We start from the raw sequence: 25,624 nt of genomic DNA on the forward strand, positions 1-25,624 counted from the left end.
AATTAAGGAAAAAGTGTATTTCAAATCATAACTTCTTAAAAAATACAAGACATGAGAGTAATTATTATTTAATTATTAAAAACTATTATAAAAATGAAAACTTGCATATTAATTCACGTTACATGAACGTGTTAACATGAAATATGAAAATACTTGTAGCGTCCCTTTGCTCTTCAGGTTTTGACAGGGGTAGCTAACCTACTGAGTTTGTCATCTATGTTTTTCACTGTTGGACTTCTAGCCGAAGTACTGTTAAAACATAGAGTCTCTCACCATTAAAGTCAGTTTTAGTGATCTCTCCGACCACTTACATGTACTAAAACTGGTGTTCTTTTCTTCTTGAATACACTGTCCGTGTCATTCCATGCTCTCACTCACGCATGCTCTCGTCGTCCTCACCACGTTTCTCTCTCCTTCACTTCCTACTTCCTCTTTTCTATTACCCTTGACCCCGAACTACATTCTCCAGGATCATAATACATATAACATAAAATATATATTTTCATTACTTTTTAACAAAACATAAAACATTTGCACAGCTTCTCCATATTATTAATATTATTATTTTTAACTAAGTATTTTAACAAACACTTTTCATTTAACATCCTGTAAATAATACAATGCATGAACTCACAACAAAATTACATACCTTTTCACAAAGACATTAACTTTTTTAATACTACCACACTGAAATGATTTTATTTTTTAACCCTTTGTATTCCACTCATGAACTTATGGTATTTATGCTATTTATTATTTTAACTTTTCAACACACACCCATCACCTTATTTCCATTGGGCAACATACTGAACATGGAACACTTCAACAAAACCATCCAACATTAGTCACTTTTATATAGAGATCCCGGAAAAAAGGTGAGGTGGTGTGCCCACCTTTTTTCCACCACTGACTGATTTCCACAGCCAAGCCAAAGGAGTAACTGAGGTGAGACAGGCTGGACTTTTACACAGTGGACCTGCATTCCGGCATCAAAGGGGCAGTGACGCAGCGCAGCGTATAGTGTGACGTATAACTTGCACATTGGAAATACCCCGAGCATAGCGGTGTTGCTAACCTCTCCAGAGTCGGCCCATCTTTCACCGTTCCACAAATGGATAGATATGGATAGAGTCCTACGCCTGAAGTGACAACAACTCGCAGACCTCGGCATCTCTCCAAATCAACACGTTGTCACTTGATATGTTTATTTATTGTACACGGCCCGCGCTCATTTTTAAATCCACCCCGTGCAGGAATCGCACACACAATACGTCATCAAAACAGATCATTGGTTGTAGAACAAGAGGTGTTCCTTTTACATAGCGTTCCTGAATCATGATTCCACCTTTATCACGGCTCTGTTATTACCTCCAGAGGTGTTACAAAGCCGCGATGAAGGTGGGACCAAATGATCCCACTTGATCCCATTTACGCAGATGTCTTTTCGGAATACGGGCGAAATATTCCTGTAATAGAAGTGCTATGTAAAAGGGGCTATTGACACTTTCCCTCATTTGCAAGTTTTTGTTGAGGAATAATAGCATAGTCACTGTTTTCCCCTTTAGTCTATTCCGTTTTTTGCTCAGAACCTCTCTTGCCTTTGAAAAGACTCTCTCTGCTGGTACAGAAGTGGCAGTAATTCCCAGGTACGTCACTGCTAGTTTTCTTAGGGCTGGGAAGGACTGAATGAGAAGCATGGCGCACACACTTACCCAGGCGGAAGAAGAAATAGTTCCCACCAAACGCATATCATCTGGACAAGATCCCAGTAGTTTAGCTATTTTGCACTCTGTACCTGATATACATTACCTCAAATGACCGAAGTATCAAAAGTATTGATATTTTGATTTGTGAATCAATTCTAGTATGTAAAGATCTGGTATCTGAGATATCAATATTTCAGTATTGATCTGCAAATCACTAGCTCAGACTCAGATTGCATCTGATTCTAGCAGAGAGAACTTCATGCTTTTGTGGCTGTTCCAGCTAATGTGGTCGTATCAGCGTTTCACTTGATATACTCGGAGATTGGTAAGCATAAAACAATGCTAGAGCTTCCTGAATATTGTTTTGTTTTTTTTTGTTTTTTTGCATATTAGTCACAAAACATTTGTTAAACCCTTAAGGTAGTGAGAGCTGAGAGCCCACTGACAGCCCACTGACAGCCCACTGAGTCCACTGTCGTTTGTCATTTGTTTCTCTCCAAAAAGAGAAGACAGAGACAGTCATAGGTGAATCTAGGAGTTGTTACCAGTGGGTGCCAGCTTGAAAGAGATTTTAAATCAGTCTGTACTCACATCTACATGACATCAATTATCGATGCCAACTTGCCAAGCTGCTGTACTGAAAATAACAGGTTAGAAAAACAGGTTTTGTTTGGGGAACCACTAAACAAAAAAAAAAAAAAAAAAAGAAAGAAAAATTAGCACCAGTACGGCATGTCAGACTACAAACATCATTATTATAAACATCATAACATCCAGCAGCTGTCAGACCAGGACCCTTTGGAGCCGCACGCTGCACAGTCCATTCAGTAACACCAAACATAAACCATTCATCTCAGCATGAGAATAGAGACTGTTATGCAATATGATCAACACTAAGTAGTTATACACTGCAAAATGTATCATGTTTACAGCTAAGTAAACTAAAACCATTACAATTTCACGTTTTTGTTTTTTTTTTACTTTTTTTTTTAATCTCTATTGTTGGATTCCTTCTGAGGTCAAATGCTTCAAGATGGATCAACTCACCAGTGTGGTTGTTGTAAAACTAGATATTAGATCCCAGACAGAAAAAGTAAAAAGGTGTCCAAAAATTAATCACAAAATAATTTTAATTTTTCTATTAATGTGATTATTTATTTAATAGATATTTCCCATAATGTATTAGATTAATCTGTATAAATTATGCATTGTGGTTTCTCCAAGGCCAATTTCATTCTTCATTCTTTCATTCTGGATATTACTGTTATAAAACCATTAAAGCACATCCTCACAACTGAAAAACTGGAACCAAGTAGTGTTTATTTTTGCATCAATATAACTATTATTGATTAAAAATTCAACCTATAATGCTACAATTGTATTTTTTCTATGTGGTGAGCTCTTCATTGATTGTGTTTAACCATATCAATAAATATATACATATATTTTTTGTACATGTATTCCATGACAGGGTTCCCACTCTTTCCCTCAAATTATTTTCCAGGACTTTCCTGGGACATTTTCAGCCACTACTGTCCCCCTCATTCTTTGGAAGTGTTCTTTTCTGCAGTTGTAACTTGCATTTACCCAGATTGTTTCTATGTTTATTACTCAGACATTTGATGTGCAGTCTATGGCTATAATTTATCTATGAAAAATAATTATGACAAATGTATCATAGAATAATGCAAACACACCCACAGATTACAGCAGTGGTTCCCAACCTATTTTGGCTCGTGACCCCATTTTAACATCACAAATTTCTAGCAACCCCAGACATTCAAAACGGAGACATTTTTTTGGATAAAAATAATTTGTTTTGATCATACAAGTTTGCTATACTATACTGCAAATAAACGTTAACTTTAGATGACATTTGGACTACATAATGTATATTATTATGGATGGAGGCAGAAAAGCCAGGTGTAGATTACTGCACAAAGTGAGAATTTTATTTTCCTTGGTCAGGATATGTACAGTCAGTCCAGCTTGTATTTACAAGGCTGACAATTAATACTGAACAAACAATAACTCAAACTATGAATTATGGAAGAGCTGCAGCATCTTAAACCAGCCACAATGAAGATTTGAGAGATAAACTACCACAGTGCTTCAATTTCAGCTTCAGAGTTTGTCATGTCTTTTATGGATTGTGACTGTCTCTCTAGACTCACCATACATTCTTTATTAGCAAGTTTTTATTTTTATTTTTATCAATTACTAGAAATTTCAGGCAACCCCATTTGAATTCCAGGCGACCCCACCTGGCGTCCCGATTCCAAGGTTGAAAAACACTGGATTACAGCATAGCACTTCATTAACATGACAAACTGGAGTTACAACGTTCAATAGAACAATTCCCAACTCAACTCTCTGTTTTCTCTTACTTTCTCACCTGCACTTCCTCTAAAAATATTTGTATATTTTCAGTAAATCACTGAAAAATAATTTCCTTTGATTCATCTCAGTTTGGGCACACAAGGTCACAAGGCAGGGGGAGGATAAATATTTTTTCCAGGATAACTTAACCATTTCCAGGACATTTGACCTGTTTTTTCATTTTCCATAACTGGAAAATTGGTCAATCATTTTCTAGGACGCGTGGGAACCCTGCGTGACCATGGCTGTGGTTTTTGCACCACAGCTTCTCAAACCCATTGTAGTTTAGACACATAGGACTATGGATTTTGGGTGAAGAATCGCTTTATTGTGTCTCTTAATGTTGCTGGATGATTGAAAAGTAATGAACTGTTGTTGTGGCTTGTTTAATATCTGTGGTTGGTTTATTTTGAGGCACAGTTTCAGACACTCTTTTGTTACAGGTGTTGTAAAAAGTGAACGCAATTTACACTGAAAAATACTATTTGTCTGTTCATCTAGAAGTAATATATTCCTGTGGAAGTAATACATTGGTAATGTCAGCAGTTAATGATCAGATATAATGTAGAATCAGAAGGGAGTTACTCGCACTGTGAACATTTGAGCTGCTTTTTTAAAATTATTATTTTTATTTATCATGTCTCAGAATCTAAAACACCATGAAAAACAGTAGAAAATAAAGACTTAACTGGCATGTGAACCAAGAGGAAGAACACTACATTTATGTTAACATGGTCCCAGATTAAATCTTTTTGCAGTGAATGCTTAAAAGTATATCAGTTTTTGAGAAAAACAACCTGAAGAGTGAGACTGACGGTACCTTGCCACAAAAGTAATCAAACTGGAGTCAAAGAGCACTAAAGCATATCGACCAACACAGAGACGTGTATGAATGCAAATGCAGAAAGTTATTATTTTTTATGTGTGTGTGCCTTTGACCAATTCTTTCAGTTCTGTCAGCAAACGCCGCTTGTCGTTGTTTACTCAGAAACAACGGTTTTATAATTTATTTATAGTCCAACATGTCACGGCATATGGGTACGTCCCTCACTGTAAACACAAACATGATTTAGTTTAAAGATGGACAATCAGCATGCCTTTCCACCTTCCAAATTAATCCCAACAATAGAGAAACACACACAAACACAAGGATAATTGCTTTTTAACGATCTCACATTATGCAAATGCCCATCAAGCAGCCATAAATCTTAGTGAAAGTTTGTACTTGTCTGACCGGTAATGCCAACAAACTGACTGATATTATTATATTATGGGAGGAAAGTTAAGCGGTAGAGATTTCTACTGGCTTCCATCTACTTCAGTTTAGGTGGGTAATCGTACAACTCACTCCTATGCATTTAAATGATGTAAACTATCAAGAAAGAAGTAAAGAAAAAAAAACAGGAGATGTACCAGTCTTAACAAAATTGGACAATATCCTGCTGGCTCATTGGTACTCATCTAAAAATGGGCAAAACATGCAATGGCGGTGTGTTTAATAGCCAACTAAATGAGCACTGAATCCTGCAAAATATTCAAATATCAGAAAAATAGACATTTGAAAGCCACAGCAGTGCATTATGCGCAATTAGCTATGAAGAGCAGAGGCAGTGGATGGATATAGATAGCTGGTAAAATATAAAGAGACAGAAACAGGAAAACATCTCTAGCCTTTGATTAACTGTGAAAAACTGTAGATTAAGGGCTTTTCTTTTTGTACCATCATCTCTCCAGGATAATGTAGACCCTTTGGAGACTTTTCCATAAAGAAAAGGAAATCCTGGAGTTCATCTCAAATGAACCGCTGGCTCTGAAAGCACTGTTGTTCTTCCAGTCTCTGAAACTCAGTACGCCCATGAATTATTCTCCCCGATTCTCAAAGTCAAAGTGAAGAGAAAAGTATACAACAGCAACTTAGGGAGAATTGTGCAAGTGAGTGAGTGTGAGTCTTATATGTGAGTGTGTGTGTGTGAGAGAGAGAGAGAAAGAGAGTGGGGGAATACTGTAGTTACATTAAAGAGGCAGCAAAGAAATGAATCAAGCCGTCTGAGAGGCGCACAAGATTCCAGCATCTGTCTGCGAGACATGAATCTCAGTCCTCATGACATTTACTTTCAGTGAAAGAGCAGCATTTACAATACTTAAAACAAGCACAACAAAAGATGAAATCATTGGTCAATTTTGATTAGAATGAAGTTGTCAAGCTTGAGGACAAAAGACAAAAATTTCCATCCAAAACCTTATTTCAGAGTCAGAGCAAGGACCGGAGATATTGATCCATGGACCTTAACCCTCTTTTTGTTCGGTGGCAGAGGGCAGTTTTGTCATTCATACAGTATTCCTGGTATAGAAGTGAATCTCAGAATTAGAATACAGGCCAATGTTTAAAGTGCGAGGCTGACAGAATCACATGGTGTCAAGTTTCTTTGCAAATCTAATTTCTCAGGGGGGGATTCATCACTTTGAGGGTGGGGGTGCCTGAACCAGAAAGTCAGCATTTTCTGTCTTTTATCCATCTGAACTCAATTGAAAGGTCTTAATGAAGTGCACACTACAGGACATACTGAACTCCTATAGGCCTGATTTTCAGCTCAGACTTAACCATTTAGTGCCTGTGTACAAGACAACAACTTCAATGCCAGACCTTTTTTTTTTTTTTGTACTGCTCTGCAACTAATTTGAGAACAGCTTCTGTTCAAGACAGATCATAAATATATATTGTTGTTTCTGGTAATCCTTACATTTCCTCTAAAATTTCCTTTTGATTCTTATCTTCCAGATGCCCTTTTGTCAATGTTTGGATCCCAGGCTACATCTTTGTTCTACTTAGAACGCTCAAGCTATGCGATAGCGTCTCTTTGCATTTTGTCCTTTTCCTATTTCCTCTGTGGCAAAAGCCACCATTTTAATTGAATTTCTGGGCTTTTAATGTCTGCATTACTCTAATCAGAGAACGGGAGAGTAGAGTTGTTTATCTCGACCTTGGTAGAATTAGCAGAGGGTATTTGTGGAGATGTTAATGCTTTGAAAAAAAAAAAAAAACTATTCAGCAACATTGTAACCAGAGGTTTTATTGATCAACTAGTCAAAGGTGCTTATAGATATTCCAGACACTGGTGTGCACTCAAGGATCAAGGAAAAGGCATGTTCTGGTGACAAAATGCAATAAACTCACACCAAAGATACACAGCACTCTGCTGTGATTTTCCATTCCACAGAACAAAGCACTGTCTTTTTTACAGAAAACATTGACAATGTGGGTGAATAAATTTTATATGAGTTGACCTAGCTTCCTAGTCCTTTGTCATTCTGTTTTGTGACTGTATAATATTCAGATGCTAGTACTAGATGATTCATCAGTCAGAGACAGTGTGAAGCTAGAGCTACCATTAAAGTCAGGTGCAGGGCATTCTGCTATCTCACACAAACAACATGCAATATAACCTTCTGAGAGGGTGGCACAACTGCAGGCGAGGCAGAACACAGTAGAATGCAAAATACAACCCCAAATACCCTAGGGCCCGGAGGCAAATTTGATTAAAAGTTTGTTTTTCTTCACTCTCAACAAACGGAGGAGCTCGTCGATGCGGCACTGACAGTTAATTGGACTTGGCAGGGCCACGAGTTCATTCGTCAGCATTGTGTGGGGCTTGCCTAGGAGGAGCAGGACAATCAATGTCCCTCAGGACGGCCTGTAATCACTGCAACACTCCAATGAAGTCCAGGGTTAAACATCAGGAGATTGCAGGTGCACCAGAGGATCTAAGAAAGACTGCTAATATGCTCCCACTCCCAAAGCAAACCAAGGACACTGCAATGCAACACCCGAAGGGCTGCGATGATCCACTAAAACAGAGTCACACCTCAAGCTATTATTGTGACTAAAATTGTCATAAATCTGAAGTCCTGAGGGGCGATATGAGTTACTTTGCAAGGGCTCTGAAAAGAAAAATGCATGACACTCTGAATGTGTATGCAGTCTAATTAAGTGGTTGGAACTGGCAAATAGTTACAGGGTAATGAGATCATTAATAAGGTAAGACAGAAAAACAATGATGCTACACAATGATTACTTTTCTATTGTCCAATCTCTCTTATTATAAATGAATTTAGTTTTGGCTATTTAGGAATCTTAAAATTTTCATACAAAGCTGTGGTAACTATAACAAAAAAATCTCAAAAAACTTACTCACAGTTGAGAGGACCTGTGATAAGGGGTCCCTACAAAACCTACAAAACCATTGCTTCCCATTAAGGGTCACAGGCCAAAACATAGACGCACCACTGATCAATAGAGTGAGATAATATGACACTGAAAACTAAGCAGAGAAAATCTACCCCCCTTTTTTTAACAGTGTTCTGACACCTCAGCAGTCTAATTCTGGTGTTTTAAAATACTGCCTACCACACACTGAAGTGTAAAGAGGTCATCAAAAGCAGTGGGCAATGAAAAATCAATTGAATCCTTAGAAATAAACTTCATAAACATGGTAGTGGACCACGAAATCAAGTGTGACTTACAACCTGTGAAACGAGCCTAAAACAGTTTGTTCTGTTTTAGTATTCAGGGGATACCTTATCTCTCTAAACTGTTATCATAGCATTTCAGCTATTTTAGACACACTGACCTTCTCTTAAGGACAGGAGATAAGGCTTTTTAATGTCCTTATTAAATCAAACCATCTATGCAGGCTCTCAGAGCTGGCTAGTGTGTTTCAGAAGCTCTTAACTCTCTCTCTTACTGACTAATGACAAGCATCACAGTGATAATGACCAGCGGGACTGGATGTTGTATCTGTGCTGCTAAAAATTACCGTATCATCCTAACCATCACCACGAAATGCCATGATACGCTGAAGCTTTTTGTTGCACAGGTTATATGCATGCAAGTAAGCGCACTCAAACATCTACTCACACACACACACGCACACACACACAAACACACATTTTAGGCAGTCTCCCAAAGGTAATGGAGCAGTGAGCTCTTGGGGAACAATAAATCCTGCTTAATGGGATGGTACAAAAAATCTTCAGAGCCAGGCAAAGTCAATCTGCATACTCATCTATTAGGGCTTATATGTACAAAAAATGTTATAGAGACATGTTAGTGTGCGCTTATGTAAAACCTTTCCAAACTGTGATGCCAGCTTTCAATGAGAATATCTGACTGATATTTACTTTATGATCAACATTCATATTTATGTGTGTGAAGCAGTAAAGAAAGCTGTCCTCTTTGTGCCATAATTCTTTTGATGGATTCACCATCAGTCAGATCAAGTCTTGGCACAGAGATTTACACCTCACATAAGTCACCTGAGTCATTGAAAGATAAGTCTGAAGCACCTCAGGAAACATCTTTTTCAGAGCTTCAACGGCAATGTCTGTTCTGTTAAAACCAATATCAGCACTTATTGCCAAACTTAAATGACCATTTCCTCCCATTTATCAGCACACTATCAGGTCAGACAAACAGGTGATATCTCTATATGTGTAAACCTCCTGCCTGTGGGGAATAAGTAACAGCATCACATACTTGGCTGTACATAAACTGGCTGCCATTCTCCCTGTGAGCCTAACACGCTATACAAAAACAATGCTCTGTCAACAGAGGATAAGCTTCATGGATGCACAAACAGACATACAGTATAAAGTAATAACTGAGCTCCACTAGGCGCTATAGATCCATCCATCGTTTGTCCCCTTGAGAAATACCATTGCCAGGGCTCTTTGATCTATTAAAATGAATGAGGCAGTCGGCATTGACAGTTACAAGCAGCAAGGAACCCCCTTTAGAATGAAACAGTTAGAATATTTATAGTTCTCCCAAAATGTCTCTCTTTACATGCTTGTGTAATGAGGAGTTGAATCGATTTAGACTCCTTTTTTAAAAGTTTATGTGGGATTTTTCACTTTATCACATTTCACGAGCCATCATGGATACGTAAACAGTCAAAGACATGCGCACATACAGAGATATTGAATTCTCTATCTTTAGGATTAATTTACAGATAAGTTTTGAGAAAAAAGTACAAAGACATCGAAAGTGATGTGCCAAGCAAGAGTAAATCTATGTGCATCTCCATCCCAGTCTGTGTAATTCACAGTCACTTGGTCTTTGACAGCGATGCATGTCAATGTCCTGCTGCTGTGGGATTGGAGAGGAACCATCTGGCTTAGATGCACTTCTGAGAATAATGTGTAAATACTGTCGACGGGTGCCAGAGGGAGTCCTCACAAGAGTGTTTTTCAAACCAGAATGATTTCAAACTGCACGGTTTTGGTCTGGTTGCTCTTTCATATTGCATCTGTGCTAGTTCAGGCAACGTCATCTGCAATGAGCATCTAATAAAACTCAAGGAAAAAATTTTGTGCTTGCGGAAACCTATATGATCAGAATATTACAATCAATTATTTGCCCTCGAAAAAAATGTCACTTCAATAAAAGGAGGATAAAAATATACGGAGGTGATCTCTGATAATACTTAGAATATTTTGTATTGTTTTACTTTATAATGATCATAAAAGAAGTAATATTTAGTCTCCCTGTCTGGTGCAGTATCCCATAAATAAGCATTCATAGGCCACATTCATCACTTAACCATGTGTGTAGCACCCTCAGAAGTGGCTGCCTTCCCATCTGAATACATTAGGGAGGAATATGTTACCTCATAGACCACGGCTGACCAACCACATTACATTTGGCTATTAAGTGTGATAGATTTCTTCTTAGAACACAAAGGATGCTTTGCGGTTAACAAAGCTAAACTACTCCTTAGACTTTCAGATACTTGTCTTACTTGCATTGATTTTTCGCATCTCTCCACATGTGGGCGAACATTTGCACCATAATAAAGTAAACTCCAAGAAAGCAGACGGGAGAGAGAAGTACTAAAAGCCCAAGATTTATGCACTTTTTTTCCCTGAGCGCTGGAACATATTATTATTTGACTGAAGCACATGAAATCAATGATAGTGCTTCATTGCACCTAATATTTTACAGTACATGTGAAGGCAGTCATAGTTAAATATACACAACGACATCTTTACCATTATCTTTATCTGAAAGCTGTTATTACTGTAGCATATAGTCTGACCCTGTGTGATAGGTTCATCAAGAGTGATTAAATCACAAGAGCTGCAAAGTATGCAGTAGTGGAGGCTAAGAGATTGGGGTATTTTTCTCCAACTTTAAAAGAGTGAAATCTACTTTTAAATCCAAGAAACTCATAATATTCTGAGGAAAAAAACAACTTTATATGGTTTTTATTCAATAAAGTCATAATATTCAACAAAAAAGATTTGATTTTCCATTTTATCTCATATCATGTTGTTCTTTTTACAGCAACATATACTACATTTGTTGCAAACTGCAATCAATAAAATCACTACTTTGGCAAAACCCAGTGGTGTACATCTGTAGACTAAAATGACTAAAGACATTCTGTACAATCCCATAAGCAGAGCTCCATCTATCTGAATTGCCTTTGTAAAACACTGCTGCCGTCCCTGTTTTATTGAGCCAAATATTTTTCAGCCATTTTTTTATTTACATCGGGAAAATCCTATTGAGAACAGTGTTGTTATTCAAGACACCCTAACAAAACAAAAATACACAATGGCACAGAGAAGACAAACAAAGTGCATTTCAATATAAAAAGGAGAAGGAAGTTTTGCAAAGCAACACAAAACACAAGCACAACAAAGGACAGATAATCAAAACCAAAAAAAAAACCAACATTAACAGGTACATGTCACAACAATCTTTTAATGGTTTAAGCTTTTCAGTGAAAAAAATAAAAACTCAAAAATCATGTCATGACACAAGATCAGAGAAACATGTTCAAGACAACGTTCCACAAACACAACACACAGGCATTAGAGCAATCACACAAACCGCAAAAACAGTTAATCATTCATCACTCCTTTGGGATAAGACCTAAACTCCACACGTGATAGATGTAGAACGAGGCAACGTTCGCAAACAACAGTCCACAGCAAGCATCCTGTTTGCTTTTTGATCCATTTTCTACATCTACCAGTGTGCCCTTGAGATGAATCTAAGACACCCTAGGATTTCAGGCAGGTCACAGGTCAGGTCTGGTCTCAGTGGGACAATTTCCTCAGGCCGATGGAGAGGATAAAATGTTTTCTTGCTACAGCAGGTGGACACCAGCAGGTGAAAGCTGCCTATATCTTTTTTCAGCCCTAACCATAACTTAGTGAATCTCTCCCACCTTATCGCCTCTCTTTTCTGGCCACAAACAGTCCAACTCTTTATTTTCACCACCTGACCCATATACAAAAACTGCTTCCTGGTGGGTGCTGCTCCAGAAACGAGGCCCAAGCCTTTGATCTGGCTCCAGATCACTAGCTGAAAGGCTGTCACTTCAGCTTTAGGCCCCTCAGCATCCCACGGCAGCTCTTCTTCTCCAAGCCTGGGCAGCACACTTTTTTATCGCATTCACACGTCCTTTGTCATGTGACCGCCTCATTCTGCCCTCGTACCAACTATCATACCCAAGAACTAGCGTCTCTGTGAGCCCAAACACCTCAACTCAAACACAATAGCATTAAAATAAACAGCAAACAAACCATAGCATTGATTTTTTTCTTGTAGAACTGAATAGATGTTAATGTGTGCTTCTCAGCCCATGTAAGCAATAATGTGATGGCTGAATTCACTTATGTAAAGACTGCTAAAGCTCACATCACCTATCTATGCAGGGTGAAAGCAAAATTTACAGTGAAGACAAAAAAAACATGCTGAACCATTTACACGAAGGAAAAAGAGGGCAGATTTAATTTAAAAATTGGCACGCATTCCTCATTTCTACAGATGAAAGCTCGTAAATGAAAAAGCCTGGAATCATGCCTGGTATGGAAATCTAAAGTTATGAATAATGCCTCTGTCTCAATCATCAAGTCTGTTTTAATAAGGTGGATTAGCCCAGCACCTGCAGGCGCACACGGCTGCACTTCTAACCAACCAAGAGTGGGACAAGTGTCCCTGGGGGCCCTGAACCTCACATCCTCTCTGTTGGACCCTCACCAGTCTGGAGGAGTGAGCAGCAGCAGCAGCAAACAGCTCAGCCTTGTCATTTATGCCCATGAATCCACCTTCGGTGGGCCGGCGCTGCATTGAGAGCAGCTGATTTACACACAGTTGCTAATCAGGGAATGGCTCTCCTGCTAATGAAAACTCATAGATCTGTAAAATAACACTACTATGATTTTAGCTCCCATTACTCATTCTTAAATATGCAACAGGCAATAAATGTTAAATGCTACCGGGAGCTGAAGTTAAAAATTAGGGGTCAGAAATATTGACGTAGAAAATAGTGAATGGGTCATGAGCACTGATATGACTGTCCTGAACTGGGAAATACCCTCTCTATCCACATTCCCTATTTCTCTACAGACATAAATATCAGAAAATAGATTCTTTCCTTCTGTCTGACCTGATGCTCTAGCATTTAGTTGATTGCAGAATGGATATGTCTAACTCCACCCTCCCATCCCTCCTGGAGCACAGCTCCGGGAGCTGAGGTAACCCCAGTAAACAGAAAGGCCAGCACAATGGTTTGTTTCATCTTGGCATTGATTCATCATTCCACTGAACAAGTCATAGGCACAAGTCTAATCATGATTAAGACCATAACAGAGAGCTAGGTAGACACAAGGGGGATGCAACCATCCATCCATCCGCTATATTCATCAAGCAAATCACTTTCACTTCCAGCAAATGAAAATGAATTCATTGTGACTTACCTGTTCCATTGGCTGTGTTTGCTAAGAAGAGAGGATACAAAGCTAAGCAGCTTTGAGATAGACGTACATTGAGGCAAAACAGTTGTAGGATTCACAGCAAATTCTACTAAGTGGCTGTGAAAGCCATTTAGAAATAAATGAGACTAAAGGACTAATTGTAGGTTTAGAAGTGAAGTGCACTCACCACTGGAGCAGTCCAGTCCACCCCATCCAGGCTCACACTGGCATGTATCTGGAGACACACAGCGACCGTGGACACACTCCTCTGTACACAGAGCTGAGACACACAAAGACGCAGCCATATCAGAGCACTTATAACTGACTTAACACACACACAAATGAAGTGTAAAATATCATTGAGTCATCAGTAAACAGTATAATGAAACCCACCAAGATAACAGCTAACAGAAAATGGCCCATAAAAGTGAACACTCAATATCTTTCTAATACCATCAAGGGACTAAATCTTAGCCATTGCACACATATTCAACATCCATCTCCCCTACTTGACACAAGTGTAAATGATTTCTTGCGAGATTGAATCCTTGGTCAACATCTCGGTTTATCACATAGCTTTACTCTGCACAATGAGCTGTTATCAGCACACTGAGCCATGAAGGAACAAGCTGTAAATCCCCTCTAATTTGATCAGCCAGTGCTTTGTCATACAGTGATGCTTTAATGTAGAATGTCCAGGCGCTGCAGTGTTTACTAAGTGTGCAGTTTTCTTGATCATTCATATTGAGCGACACAGCACCCAATTGATTGGCCATGCATTAGTATTCTTGGGAGCTGGTTCACAAGTTGGAACTTTGGTTCAGCTGGATAATAAAGTGACCTACATGGAGTTTTTGCCACTGTGCCAGTTTTTTTGCGAAGGCAAGGAGGAAGGTATCAAAAAATAGGCACTTAGCATGAATAAATCTGAGACTGCCAAGGTCATCCGGCCAGCAGGGTTAAGACAGACGGGCTCTTATCTACGGAAGGAAGGAAACTGTCAGGCCAATACAACGACCGAGAAACCCCGCCTGATGGGAATCAGCAGTACACTAACATGGCCTGTGGAGGGATGATACACAATCCAAGGACAGCAGAACAGACAGACTCCCAACCCCTTAACTGATCAGACCTCATTCAACACTCCATCCAGGTTCTGTTTCTGTTCTTTTGGGTTTTTTTCCACTTGGTTTATGACTTGGTCAAAAGTGAAAATGGGCAAGAGGGCGGCATCTGTGAAGTTTTTTTTAACAACAAACCCTGAGGCAATCCTGCAGCTCTTTGTCGAACACTATGGTGCTCATCCTGCAGGCAGAGAGGTCAGCAGGAGCTGGCTGCAGGCCTGAACAGTGCTACTATAGATTATCACTCAATCAGGCTTCGATTAGGATCCGCAAGCCAGCGGGAGAGATGCAGCGGGAGAGGAGAATGAGGAGTGAATCCCAAACACCCACAAGCCGCTGCTAATCGCAGAAATGCTCCCAAGGCAAAAATGGTAAACCAGAGATTGAAAGATAATTCAGGGCAGATTTCTGAGCATCAGTGCTCTGGCAGAAAACTGTCTAATTACAGTAAGCCAGAAAAAAGAAAAGGGGAAAAGCTTCAACATTTGTGCTGACGAAGGTATGAGATCGACTACCTGTAATCAATGAGTCCACACTATGCAGAGTATTCAAAGAGAAGAGGAGACAAATTCAATGTCACCATGATGAGTTGATTTCGTTTAGTTTCAATCAGCAAATTCAGATCAGCGAGAACGGGAAAATGCAAATGTGTCACATCCTTTAGAAAAAAAGAAATATGGAGATGAAGTTTTGAATATGGGAGAAAGGATAAAGCACAGCCTTCTCCTGAGATCTGAACCGGTGTACTGAAGGGATGGCATAATAAAGTAGGAGGTAGGTCTTTCATTTTAATTGAAATTCATGAATCACTATGCTTAACTCATGTCTAAGGAATCTGTTGGAAAATTGAGTCTTTCATCTAGATAAAAGGCTAATCTAACTCATTATGCAGAGGTGTTATCAGAACAGGGAACAATGGAGCTAATTGGTGATTGTCATGCAGTGTTAATAAATTTAATATTCTTGCCCAGTCTTTTAAAATGTCTGATAAAAATAAATCTCTGTAGTCTCTGCTCCAAGTAAAGTGTTTAGCTTAGTTTGAATGAAAAAGACCTGCCGGTACAGTTCTGTTTGTTTATGATTTTCTTGTGTTTCCGTGCTCATTTGCAGACAAAGTGAAGTTAGAAACAGCAAAATATTGGGATTTAGCTGACAGCTAAATCAATCTAAGCAACATGGTTCCAAAGCCTCTTCCACATGGCTCTATCTAGCACATAGATGATGGTTTATTTTAAAAGTATGTCTTTGAAGCATTAAAAAAAATGCAACAAAGCTTTAATGAAAAAGAAATCAAAGGCACTGACTCCCTTTCTGGAGAAGAAATCTCATCATCTTACTGATCATCAAAACTCAAATGTGAAATACGCTAGCGTACTGCTGCCTGAAACTTTATCAAAACCCAACTAATTCTGCCACCAAAGTCATTTTGCAGGATTGAATTATATTGCACCAGTGGACAGGCAAGAGTCATGCAGGAGTCATCTGGTCTTAAAGCTCTGCAGAAAGAGGGACTCATAACGCTGCAGAGCCTGTCAGCCCCCAAAGATATTACGAGCTGTTGTCATTAGCGAGTTCCTCTCACTTGCTCGTGCACAACTGTAATAATCATTCTTATTAGAGGGGAAATGAGTTCTTCACATCCTCTGCATGGGATAGTTACAGATTAAGGTAATGACTTAAGACAGATCAAAGGTCACCAAATTACTACAGACCCCTAGTTGGAAACTTCAAGTGTTAATTAAAGAGGAACAGATCAAAGTTTAACTTATCTTGAAGAGCTTTGAGATAATTAAACAATCACAAAGACTGAATGAAACAAAGCGACAAACAAAGAATAACATTCTTTAAGATTTACTGTCAGAGCATCCCTTTTGTGTGCTGTGTGGTTATTTTGGTTTTGCCCAAGGTCCTCATATCCCCAGATTCACGTCTGTGTTTATGTGGCGCCATATGAAAAACCGCAGGCAGGATTAAAAGGCAAATACTTGAAACACTTTTTGACTTTTAATGATTTCAACTTCATGGAGAAAGCTACAGTAAACTAACAATACACAAGGGGGATAAATTACATTCAGTAAACAACAAAGTGTCCTGAAATAGACGACTTGAGTTAATTTTGGGTCGATTTACTCTATAATGCCCCCTTTTGTCACTGCATGCAAAACAGCTTTGGGAGAACAAATCTCTTAATCCTGGTAGTGAGAGTGCTAGGATTAAAAAGGGTGAAACAGTTTGCAAAGGCAGCAGAAAACAAAACTGCCCTTTCGGCCCCTATCAAGTCAGTCTCCCCACTTCACCTCAGAGGAGGGCTATAGGTAACAGGAGCTGTTTTCCCCCTCAGTCTGACATAACATCATAACAAAACATATTTGTGATGAACCCAGCTGGCTAAATTTCAGAGAATGCTTCATAGTTTGGAAATTGACTGAGGTACCACCATGAACTGACGATTACTGAGCAAATACCTTTGTCAGTCAAACAGTTAATAAATACATTATTGATCACGCTGCGCCTCCTTCCTCAAGACCCCCAGATAATCACACCAGCTCCTATTCTTCGCTGGCTGACTTCCCAGTGATCTGTTGCCCCTAGGCTAGTGAAGCTTAGACAAGAACAGGCTCGACTATGGTCAGAGAGCATACTCACACTGAGAGTCACTGTATCAGTATCTCCCCCATGTTACAGAAGATCTATGAAAATATTAATGTGTGATTCTAATCTTATTTAAAGGGAATAAAACATTAGAGTGAGAATATTGAGAAAAGTGAGTCTCAGAAGCTATATGTTCTGTCTTTATTTGGCCAAAATGCAAAAATATTCAGTTTGATGTGCGGGTAAAAATAGATATCAGCAGCCATTAATGAAGCAATAAAAATGACAATGAATGATAGTATTTAGCATATTGTTACAATCCAATTTTCAGGGCTTCTGCTTCTTTTTATGTTATTGAATTTCATTGCATTTTTATGGGAGGTGCTGTACTCACTCTGTAACCAGGACCATCTTGGCTCGTTAATTTCTCTCATTGTTATACAACTTCAATTAAATTAGTCTTGGTGAAAGAGTAAAGCAAGGAACAGCCTGTGGTGTAAAATAGCCCCCGTTTTAGGTCTTGCTCAGTCATCTTAAACTGAATTCACATGGACAGTGGTGTGTGGCTTACAGAGGAAGAGTGTTATTCGTTTTAAAGGGGATCAGACGGGAGCAGGGGCACAGGAGGAGGACGGGAAGGAGGAGGAGGAGGAGGAAGGGTGCCATCAGAGTTAGTGGGGAGTTGTGACTTTATCTAGAAGCCACCCACAATAACGATCAATCCCAATATTTACTTCTTTTCTCTAAATGTCTAGCAGACATAACCTGAAATGTCATCATCGAGGACAAAGCTGTTAAAAAAAAGATACTTACGAACACACAAGTCCCCGCTCTCAAAGTAACCAGGGCAACACTGTGAGCGGCGCCTATACATGGTCCTCACTCCCCGCCGGTAAGCCGTCTTATAGCTGATCCTGGAAAAACAGGCACACCGAGACAGCTACGTGATGTCAAAAGTGACCCTTGCTGAAGGGCAAGATAACATATGAATGGTGGAAGAAAGTTGTGCCTGAGTTGTGTGTTGTATAATATACATGATATATTTCCTGTCTGTACTAAAATAGAAGTGTGTTTTCTTTACCCACCTCTTCTAATAAGCTGCAGAAAGAATTGAAATTAATGAGCCTGATATTCAATTCTATTGTATATTCAGTAGTAATTTATTTAATCAGTGTACTGAGTCTTCTTTTATTTATTTTAGCTTCGCCAAAACTGACCAAATTTTGATTTCATTTTTTACTTTTTAGTTGTAATAAATAGCTTGGATGCAGAATTTAGTCCATTTCCATTTGGTGTTTAATTTTGCAATAAATTATTGCATATAGAGATGGTTATTTCACAGAACAGACCTCTAACAGTTGTATTTTGCATAATCTGGAGCGTTCCGGGAAGACCATTAAATAAAAGCATGAATGTTTTTTTCCAAATAAAGTCCTTGACTTTATTAGGAAACATATAATAAAAACCTGTGAGTTGGTACTGATTGCAAGTGGTGATTTCGACTCTTTACACAAGTGTTAACTATAAAATCAGGTAAATTTCATATTTGGCATCAGTAGTTGGCAGACAACTATTTTCAATAAATATTAGGCAATAAATAGGAGCAACTTCCACATTTTGTCATAACCCTTCCAGTAAGTAATCATTCATAACATACATAAATTGGGGGTATTCATTGCATATTGCATTAAAAATGTGAAAGTTATTTTAATATGTCTAATTATAGCTTTTTTTTGTTAATATTAATACTAACTATTTATAGTCTTATTTTATCCAATACCAAATTGTGTATTATTCTATCTGAAGCTATTTTTTTCTCCTTTGTTTCCAACCTAAATGTGTTTTACTAAGCCTGATTAAATAATGGTTAAGAAAATAAATTACTTAATGGTATTTGATGAGTTAGTAGAAGCACAACACAGAAATGAGAATGAAAAGCTATTCTTATGTTGCATAAAAACACCCACCACATAAAAGTCAGTATTTGGGAGGTGGACTCTCAGTGAGCTTATTTAGTCGGATGCCCGCTATAAACCTTAATGGAGTAATTAAAACATTTACTGTAAGATGATCACACTCAGAGGCATCCGGACTCTGACACCTTCACTGTCAGCCACATTTACTGTTGCCCTCAGCAAATTGGCTATGATTTTTGGGGGACGATAAAGGTCACATCTGAAATAAATAATGGGGACAAATAAAGGTCCTCCTCCACATTTACCTGTGCCTTGTGCATTTAAACCAGTTGAGGATGTCTGTGCATCTGGTGTAGTAGATCTGGTCAAACGGGTGAGCGTAGGATTCCTGGACAGTAACAGCGTAGCTACAAAAAACAAAAGCAAAGACAATGTGGGAATCACAGGGAACACAGCTCTGAATATAGATGTAAAACTGCTTTAATGCACCTCTCTAGATGCTTAGAAAAAAAACAAAACAGCACATAGGTCCTGTCAGTGGTTATAGTCTCAATGAAAGTAATACAATAACTTTGATATGCAAAGAAAGGACTTGAAAGGACCTTTTCAGTGATTCATGTTAGTGATATATGCAGCAAGTGGCAGTCTGAGGATATTGAAGGACCTCAAAGCTATGAACACAAACCCCTTAGGGAATTCATTTTGATGCCAACAAGGTGAAACCGCAATCCCTAAGTACCCTCACCTTGGTCAGGCAATAATCCAGATAATATATCTTCACAGCTTTCTTTCCTCCCCTTTGCATCCAGGACAGAAATTATTCCTGCTTATTTCTCATAAATGACACTACCAAGAACAACTAATAATTATTCAGGCTCTATGGCTGCAGTGATTGATTGGGATGTGAGTACACTGATCAATCTGCCTCCGTATTTCATCTGAAGCTGCAACACCTCCCCTCTCTCATCGCCTGGCGACTTGAGCTGTGTCAGATCGATAATGCTATATGGACTTTGCAAATAGATCTGGAACTTTGGTTAAGAGAATCTGTAGTCGGTACATTGAAAAAGTTGCAGGATCGACCTTTGGTTAAAAACAAGAGGATTCAAACTCACCTCTCCCAGTGGCTGCAGACGTTGGGGTCATCTGGGTTGAGGCTCCATACAAAAGTCCTGAAGCTCAGAACAAGGAGCAGGGCCAGCAGGACAATAGATGACCCCATCCTTCACTCTGAGAATAGGATGAGGAAGACAAACAGATGGTTATACTTGGATCTGTTGTTACAGTATAGAAAGAATTCTGGTCAAACCTACACCATCTACTCTGTTCATTTAACACTTAAAGGAGTGATATTTTGCTTTTTTTTTAAAATGGAATTACGCATTTTAAAACATTTCCCTGTGGTCTACATAAACTGTAAATGCTATGCTTGGGTCTGAATTCTTCATTAATTCAACTCCACAGGTCCATTTTCAACCCTATTTCTGAGTAATGACACCAGAAAGGTTGTTTTGAGCACTGGCCCTTTAAATGCAAATGAGCCACTTCATGCCCCACCCCCTCCAGGTTGTTGGCTGTGCTGCTCTATCCTGTTCAGCCACATGTGTTCGCTAATACAACCAACAACTGAACATTTTAGGTAATCGGCTCCAAGGTTGAACATATTTTCAGTATGGACTACAGTCACTGCTGCTGACAAACAATTATGGCGTACTCAGAGAAATGTTCATCGGAAGTCTTGACCTTATATGTGCAAATGTCATGACGTAACTAGTTACAGACGTAACAAATTAAGAATTAATTAAAACGATTTGTAGAAATCCACTCGATTTTTGCCAAAATGAATATAAAGATAGCTTTGCAGCACCTGGAGGGTTCAAATTCAAACTTTTTAACTATTAGAGTCCCCAGATACACAAATAAATGTACCAAAGACTAATAAAGGTGGGTTTAGTAATATATGACCCCTTTAAAGACCTAGAATTATTTTTGTGGCGACTTCTAAGTTAATTTTTCCTCTACATTTAACCTTTCCTAAGTCATTTATCACCATTTATTATTATACAGTATTAACCTCTGCATTTCATATTTTTCACTGAAATCAGGTATTTCCCTACATTTAAATAACTGATCATGAATATGTTCATAAAAACTCAGAGTATTAAAGGTTATTATATCAAAACTGAAGAAAAAGCAAATCATCATATATAAAATATCATTAACTAAACAGAAAATAAGTGTCTATAATCCCTGTCATTGGTCAAACTACATGGGTTTTATTGGTGAATAGATGTTGCAGAAGGTGACAGATGCTGCTGAAAAGTTGAGAAACTGCATATTTTACCTAAATTATTTTAGTGTATTAATAGGATCAGTGGATCAACAGATATTAAAACTTATTAGATCAGTAGAGGTTTTTGGTCACCAGCGGCTAGTTAGATGTTTGAGGCTTCAGGCAGCATTCTGGCCAGAATTATACAAAGCATGCTTCAGGTGGTTTAACATTTCTTTTCTTGTTTGTTTTCTTCCACAAGACCTTCAGAAACAGAGCTCAGCGAGGGGCAGCAGAGATTAAACGTCCCTGCGACAGTGACACGGATGCTGATTTGTTTAGACCAGCAGGTTATTTCATTAGATGTATAGGCAGACGAAGAGCGTGCCTGTTTGATCCACAGACATGACAGTGATGGATTCTCCACACATGCACAGGTCTAACCTTAGCAAATCGCTACTGCAGATAAACTATGTATGGATGACACATGAATGACTGACACACACCATACCTCATATTAATGTCAGAATAGCATCATCAGTAACTGTCATCTATGTATGGACTATTCTACTGAATTGGCATAAACCAAAAAAACAAATATATAAACTATAAAAGGTGGTTACTAAGATCATTCTATTACGTATTGTATATATTATACTATAAATAAAACATTGCATTTACATAGCACTGCTGAAACTCACGATTGACTCGGTGTAGGAGTATTTCAGCTGATCTCGAAGATGCTAGTCAGCACAGGGTTGGCAGGCAAATCTCTGAACAGTCGAACGCACATTAAAAACTCAATTTTCTGCAAAATCAAAACACCATTTTGCCCGCGTAAAGAACAGTGGTGTTAAGTAGTGATGATGTTACTAAAAGTTACATTTTCCTCAGAATTGCCTGACCAAAAAAACAAAAAAAGCAAACAAAAAACAGTCTCAGCCCATGACTAAAACCTACTGTTTTTCGGTAATGAGATGAAAATGTTACACAGAAAGCTAAACAGCGTTTTGTCAAGCTGCCTTTAGCTTTGATTACAGGACACATTCACCACAGCATTGTTTACACCACACAATGCTTATGTAATGCCACAATAAATGTCAAAACATTTATTTACATCCAGACCTGCATTAATTTTTCACTGAGATCTTGTGTTGATGGGAGAATTGGACCACTGTGTAAAGTCTTCTTTAACACATCCTATGGATTCTCATATGTGACAGTGATATCTCATGTTCAGTGAATGTCTTCCAGAGTTTGAGCCTGATGAATCCCGGCATCGTCCAATCTTTATGCTCTCTATCAACCTGATGGTTGTTTCAGACATGAGAAGCTACTCACTACATCAGTTAGGTTAAATAACTTGTTGCAAAAACAATTAATCAATGCAGTAATTATGTAATTCGCTGGCCCTTACCTACAGTATTTGATGAGATAAATCCAGGTGGGGATTTTCATTTTGGCCAGAGGTTAAAATTCAGAAGGTTATATTTGAAGACAGCCATTCCCAACTGAAAACACTGTATAAATGATTGTTTATGCTATGGCAAATATTATTCTGGACAAATAAAGAGCGGATAGAAGGGTCTTTGTAAACACCAAAGAGTTGCTGATAGCAGTTTGCCCCACTTGATAGATTAGCCCCCACAGCAATCTGCTGCAGGTCACTAATACAGCCTTTTGAAAACATAATATGTACACTTTGTTGAATTATGAAAAACACATGCATTGGAATCAATACAGGGAAATCTTACTTTATCTATGCATTTATGCACAGCTCAAATGTAGTTCACACATACACATATATGTGATGAGGCGTTTGCATGCATATATGAGATTGCACGTGACCTGCATGTGTTTCAGCATGTTATAGGAGATGTGTTCAATATTTCTGAGTGACTGTATCCAATAACATAGGCATTCACATGTTAAGCTAATCTTCCACATTGATAGCCATATGTAGTTCACCCACATGTGAAAGAAAATCAATCAGCTGTCCACTTCCTCTAAGTAGCAGTTCATCTGAACAGGCAGAGGTTAAAGTCATGTTCATTTCCTTAACAGGATAATTAATCAAGATACACACATGTAACAGGCAACAGCTGCTTTCATATTCAGCCCCTTCTGTGAAACAATCCTGTTAAATACTTCAGAGATCGTGCTTTACTGACTAGAAAGCTTTTATTGCTGCTGTGATTGGTCCATGACCCTCAGTCATTTCTGAAAATGGCTTTGGACAGGGGGAATGCCTTATATTTTGTCATGTGACACTTTTCAAACCCCAGAGGTTCACAGTTATAACCTACAGTGCACAGGCCATGAGGTGATAAAAATTAGGATTATCTTCAATTTGTGGCTAGATTAAGTGAATCAGTGGCTTGTAGGGTTGTTAGAAAGATGGCTGCAAGCAAAGTAAGTGCCACGGAGCCCTTGAAGAAAGAGACAGTGACAGATCTAATAGCCAAAGGCACGTGGCCTTAAGCTCACCTAATCTTACAGTCTGTGGTCCCTGGGTGTTTTTGTGGATGCTGAGGGAGCTCTGGTAGCACAAAGTGACAGAAGTGCTGCTGTGCTCAGACACACACACTCACTGGGAGAGGTGATGACAGGTCGCAGATCTGTGGGAGAGAAGAAAAATAATGAGCTTATGATGACACACAGAAGACACATGCTTCCATGCTTGCTCTCACACACATGCGCACACACACAAACTCATAAATTTCTTATGGGATCAAGAATTGCAACATGGGTACGATTCACAAAAGCTGCTCTTGAAAGGCCAATTTACTCCGTGCAGCCTCCACACCCAACCACACACTTTTCATTCCACTTTGCACTGTCCTCCTACCTGGTATCCACAGACACCGTAAGTTAGTCACAGAAATAAAAGCCTACATTAACTCAAGAGGAGTCGATACAATGAACTCTATTCACACTTCAAATGCTACAAGTGGCTTGTCCACATTGTGACAAGATCACATTAGCTGTATTCATTAACAAAGCCTACAACAGGGTTATTGCATGATAATGCAGGCGTGAACAGAACATTGATGTGTTTATCACGGCTCTCCTCTTAATGATTCCCCTGCAGAAGGTCAGAGGGACGGGTTGGAATTCTTTTGTGCTTCATTTGTTGTGAAATTAGAAATAAGATGTAAACATGAGCACTTCAAAATAATGTGGCTGTTTTACAAAGTGTTGAATTAATAATTCAACATTTTCCTTATGCATGTAAGCCTTTCTTAGTTCAATGGACATCGAGGCAGAAACTGAAAAACTATCATGGGCAGACTCATTATGTCTATTGTACTTACAAATAAGATCATTCAGAGATCTCAGATGGGCAGTCTGGAATTAGTTTAATCAAACCTTCCACTGAGACTTCATTATTGCAACAAAAACCAAACATCATTTCTATTATGACTGATAATTTATCAAAAGAATAATTTCTACATTTTGATCAGGAGATTAAGTCAAAATGATTGGGATAAAAAAAAAAAAGAAAAAACTTAAATATTTTTACTATGTGAAATGGAGAAACCACAATGAACTTTGATCTTGCTTTTAGAGAGTTTAAATTAATGGGTGTTAGCAACAAAGCACTTAGCTTTAGTTAGGAATTTCAGTTTTTGTGGTACTATGCACACAGGGTGACTGGCACAATATTATTATTATTATTTGTCTGAAAAATGAGAATTATTCCCACATCATTTGTATTACTTGATTATCATGTTTTCTGATTACCATGGTGCATAGGTATGCTAAATGTTTAATCACATCAGAGGTTTGACAGCCTTTAGCAGCAAATTCAGATTTTATCTGGGGTTCATGAAGAATTTTGATCTTTTGTCCAGGCTGTCACTATTTTAT

At 38.5% G+C, this 25,624-nt stretch overlaps 1 protein-coding gene across 1 annotated transcript in view; it reads right to left on the reverse strand.

Moving 5' to 3' along the window:
- megf11 (multiple EGF-like-domains 11) overlaps positions 1–25,624 on the reverse strand; it is an 84,787-nt gene that overhangs the window by 44,410 nt on the left and 14,753 nt on the right. The window contains exons 2-7 of the mRNA XM_030137543.1: positions 24,242–24,372; positions 20,598–20,712; positions 19,788–19,889; positions 18,380–18,480; positions 14,038–14,130; positions 13,854–13,874 (exon numbers count right to left, since the gene is read on the reverse strand). Of these exons, the coding sequence (XP_029993403.1) occupies positions 13,854–13,874; positions 14,038–14,130; positions 18,380–18,480; positions 19,788–19,889; positions 20,598–20,704 (424 nt within the window). The 5' untranslated portion in view covers positions 20,705–20,712; positions 24,242–24,372. The remainder of the gene's footprint in view (positions 1–13,853; positions 13,875–14,037; positions 14,131–18,379; positions 18,481–19,787; positions 19,890–20,597; positions 20,713–24,241; positions 24,373–25,624) is intronic.

This window comes from Sphaeramia orbicularis, chromosome 6 (genome assembly GCF_902148855.1).
Source record: "Sphaeramia orbicularis chromosome 6, fSphaOr1.1, whole genome shotgun sequence".
Taxonomy (NCBI): domain Eukaryota; kingdom Metazoa; phylum Chordata; class Actinopteri; order Kurtiformes; family Apogonidae; genus Sphaeramia; species Sphaeramia orbicularis.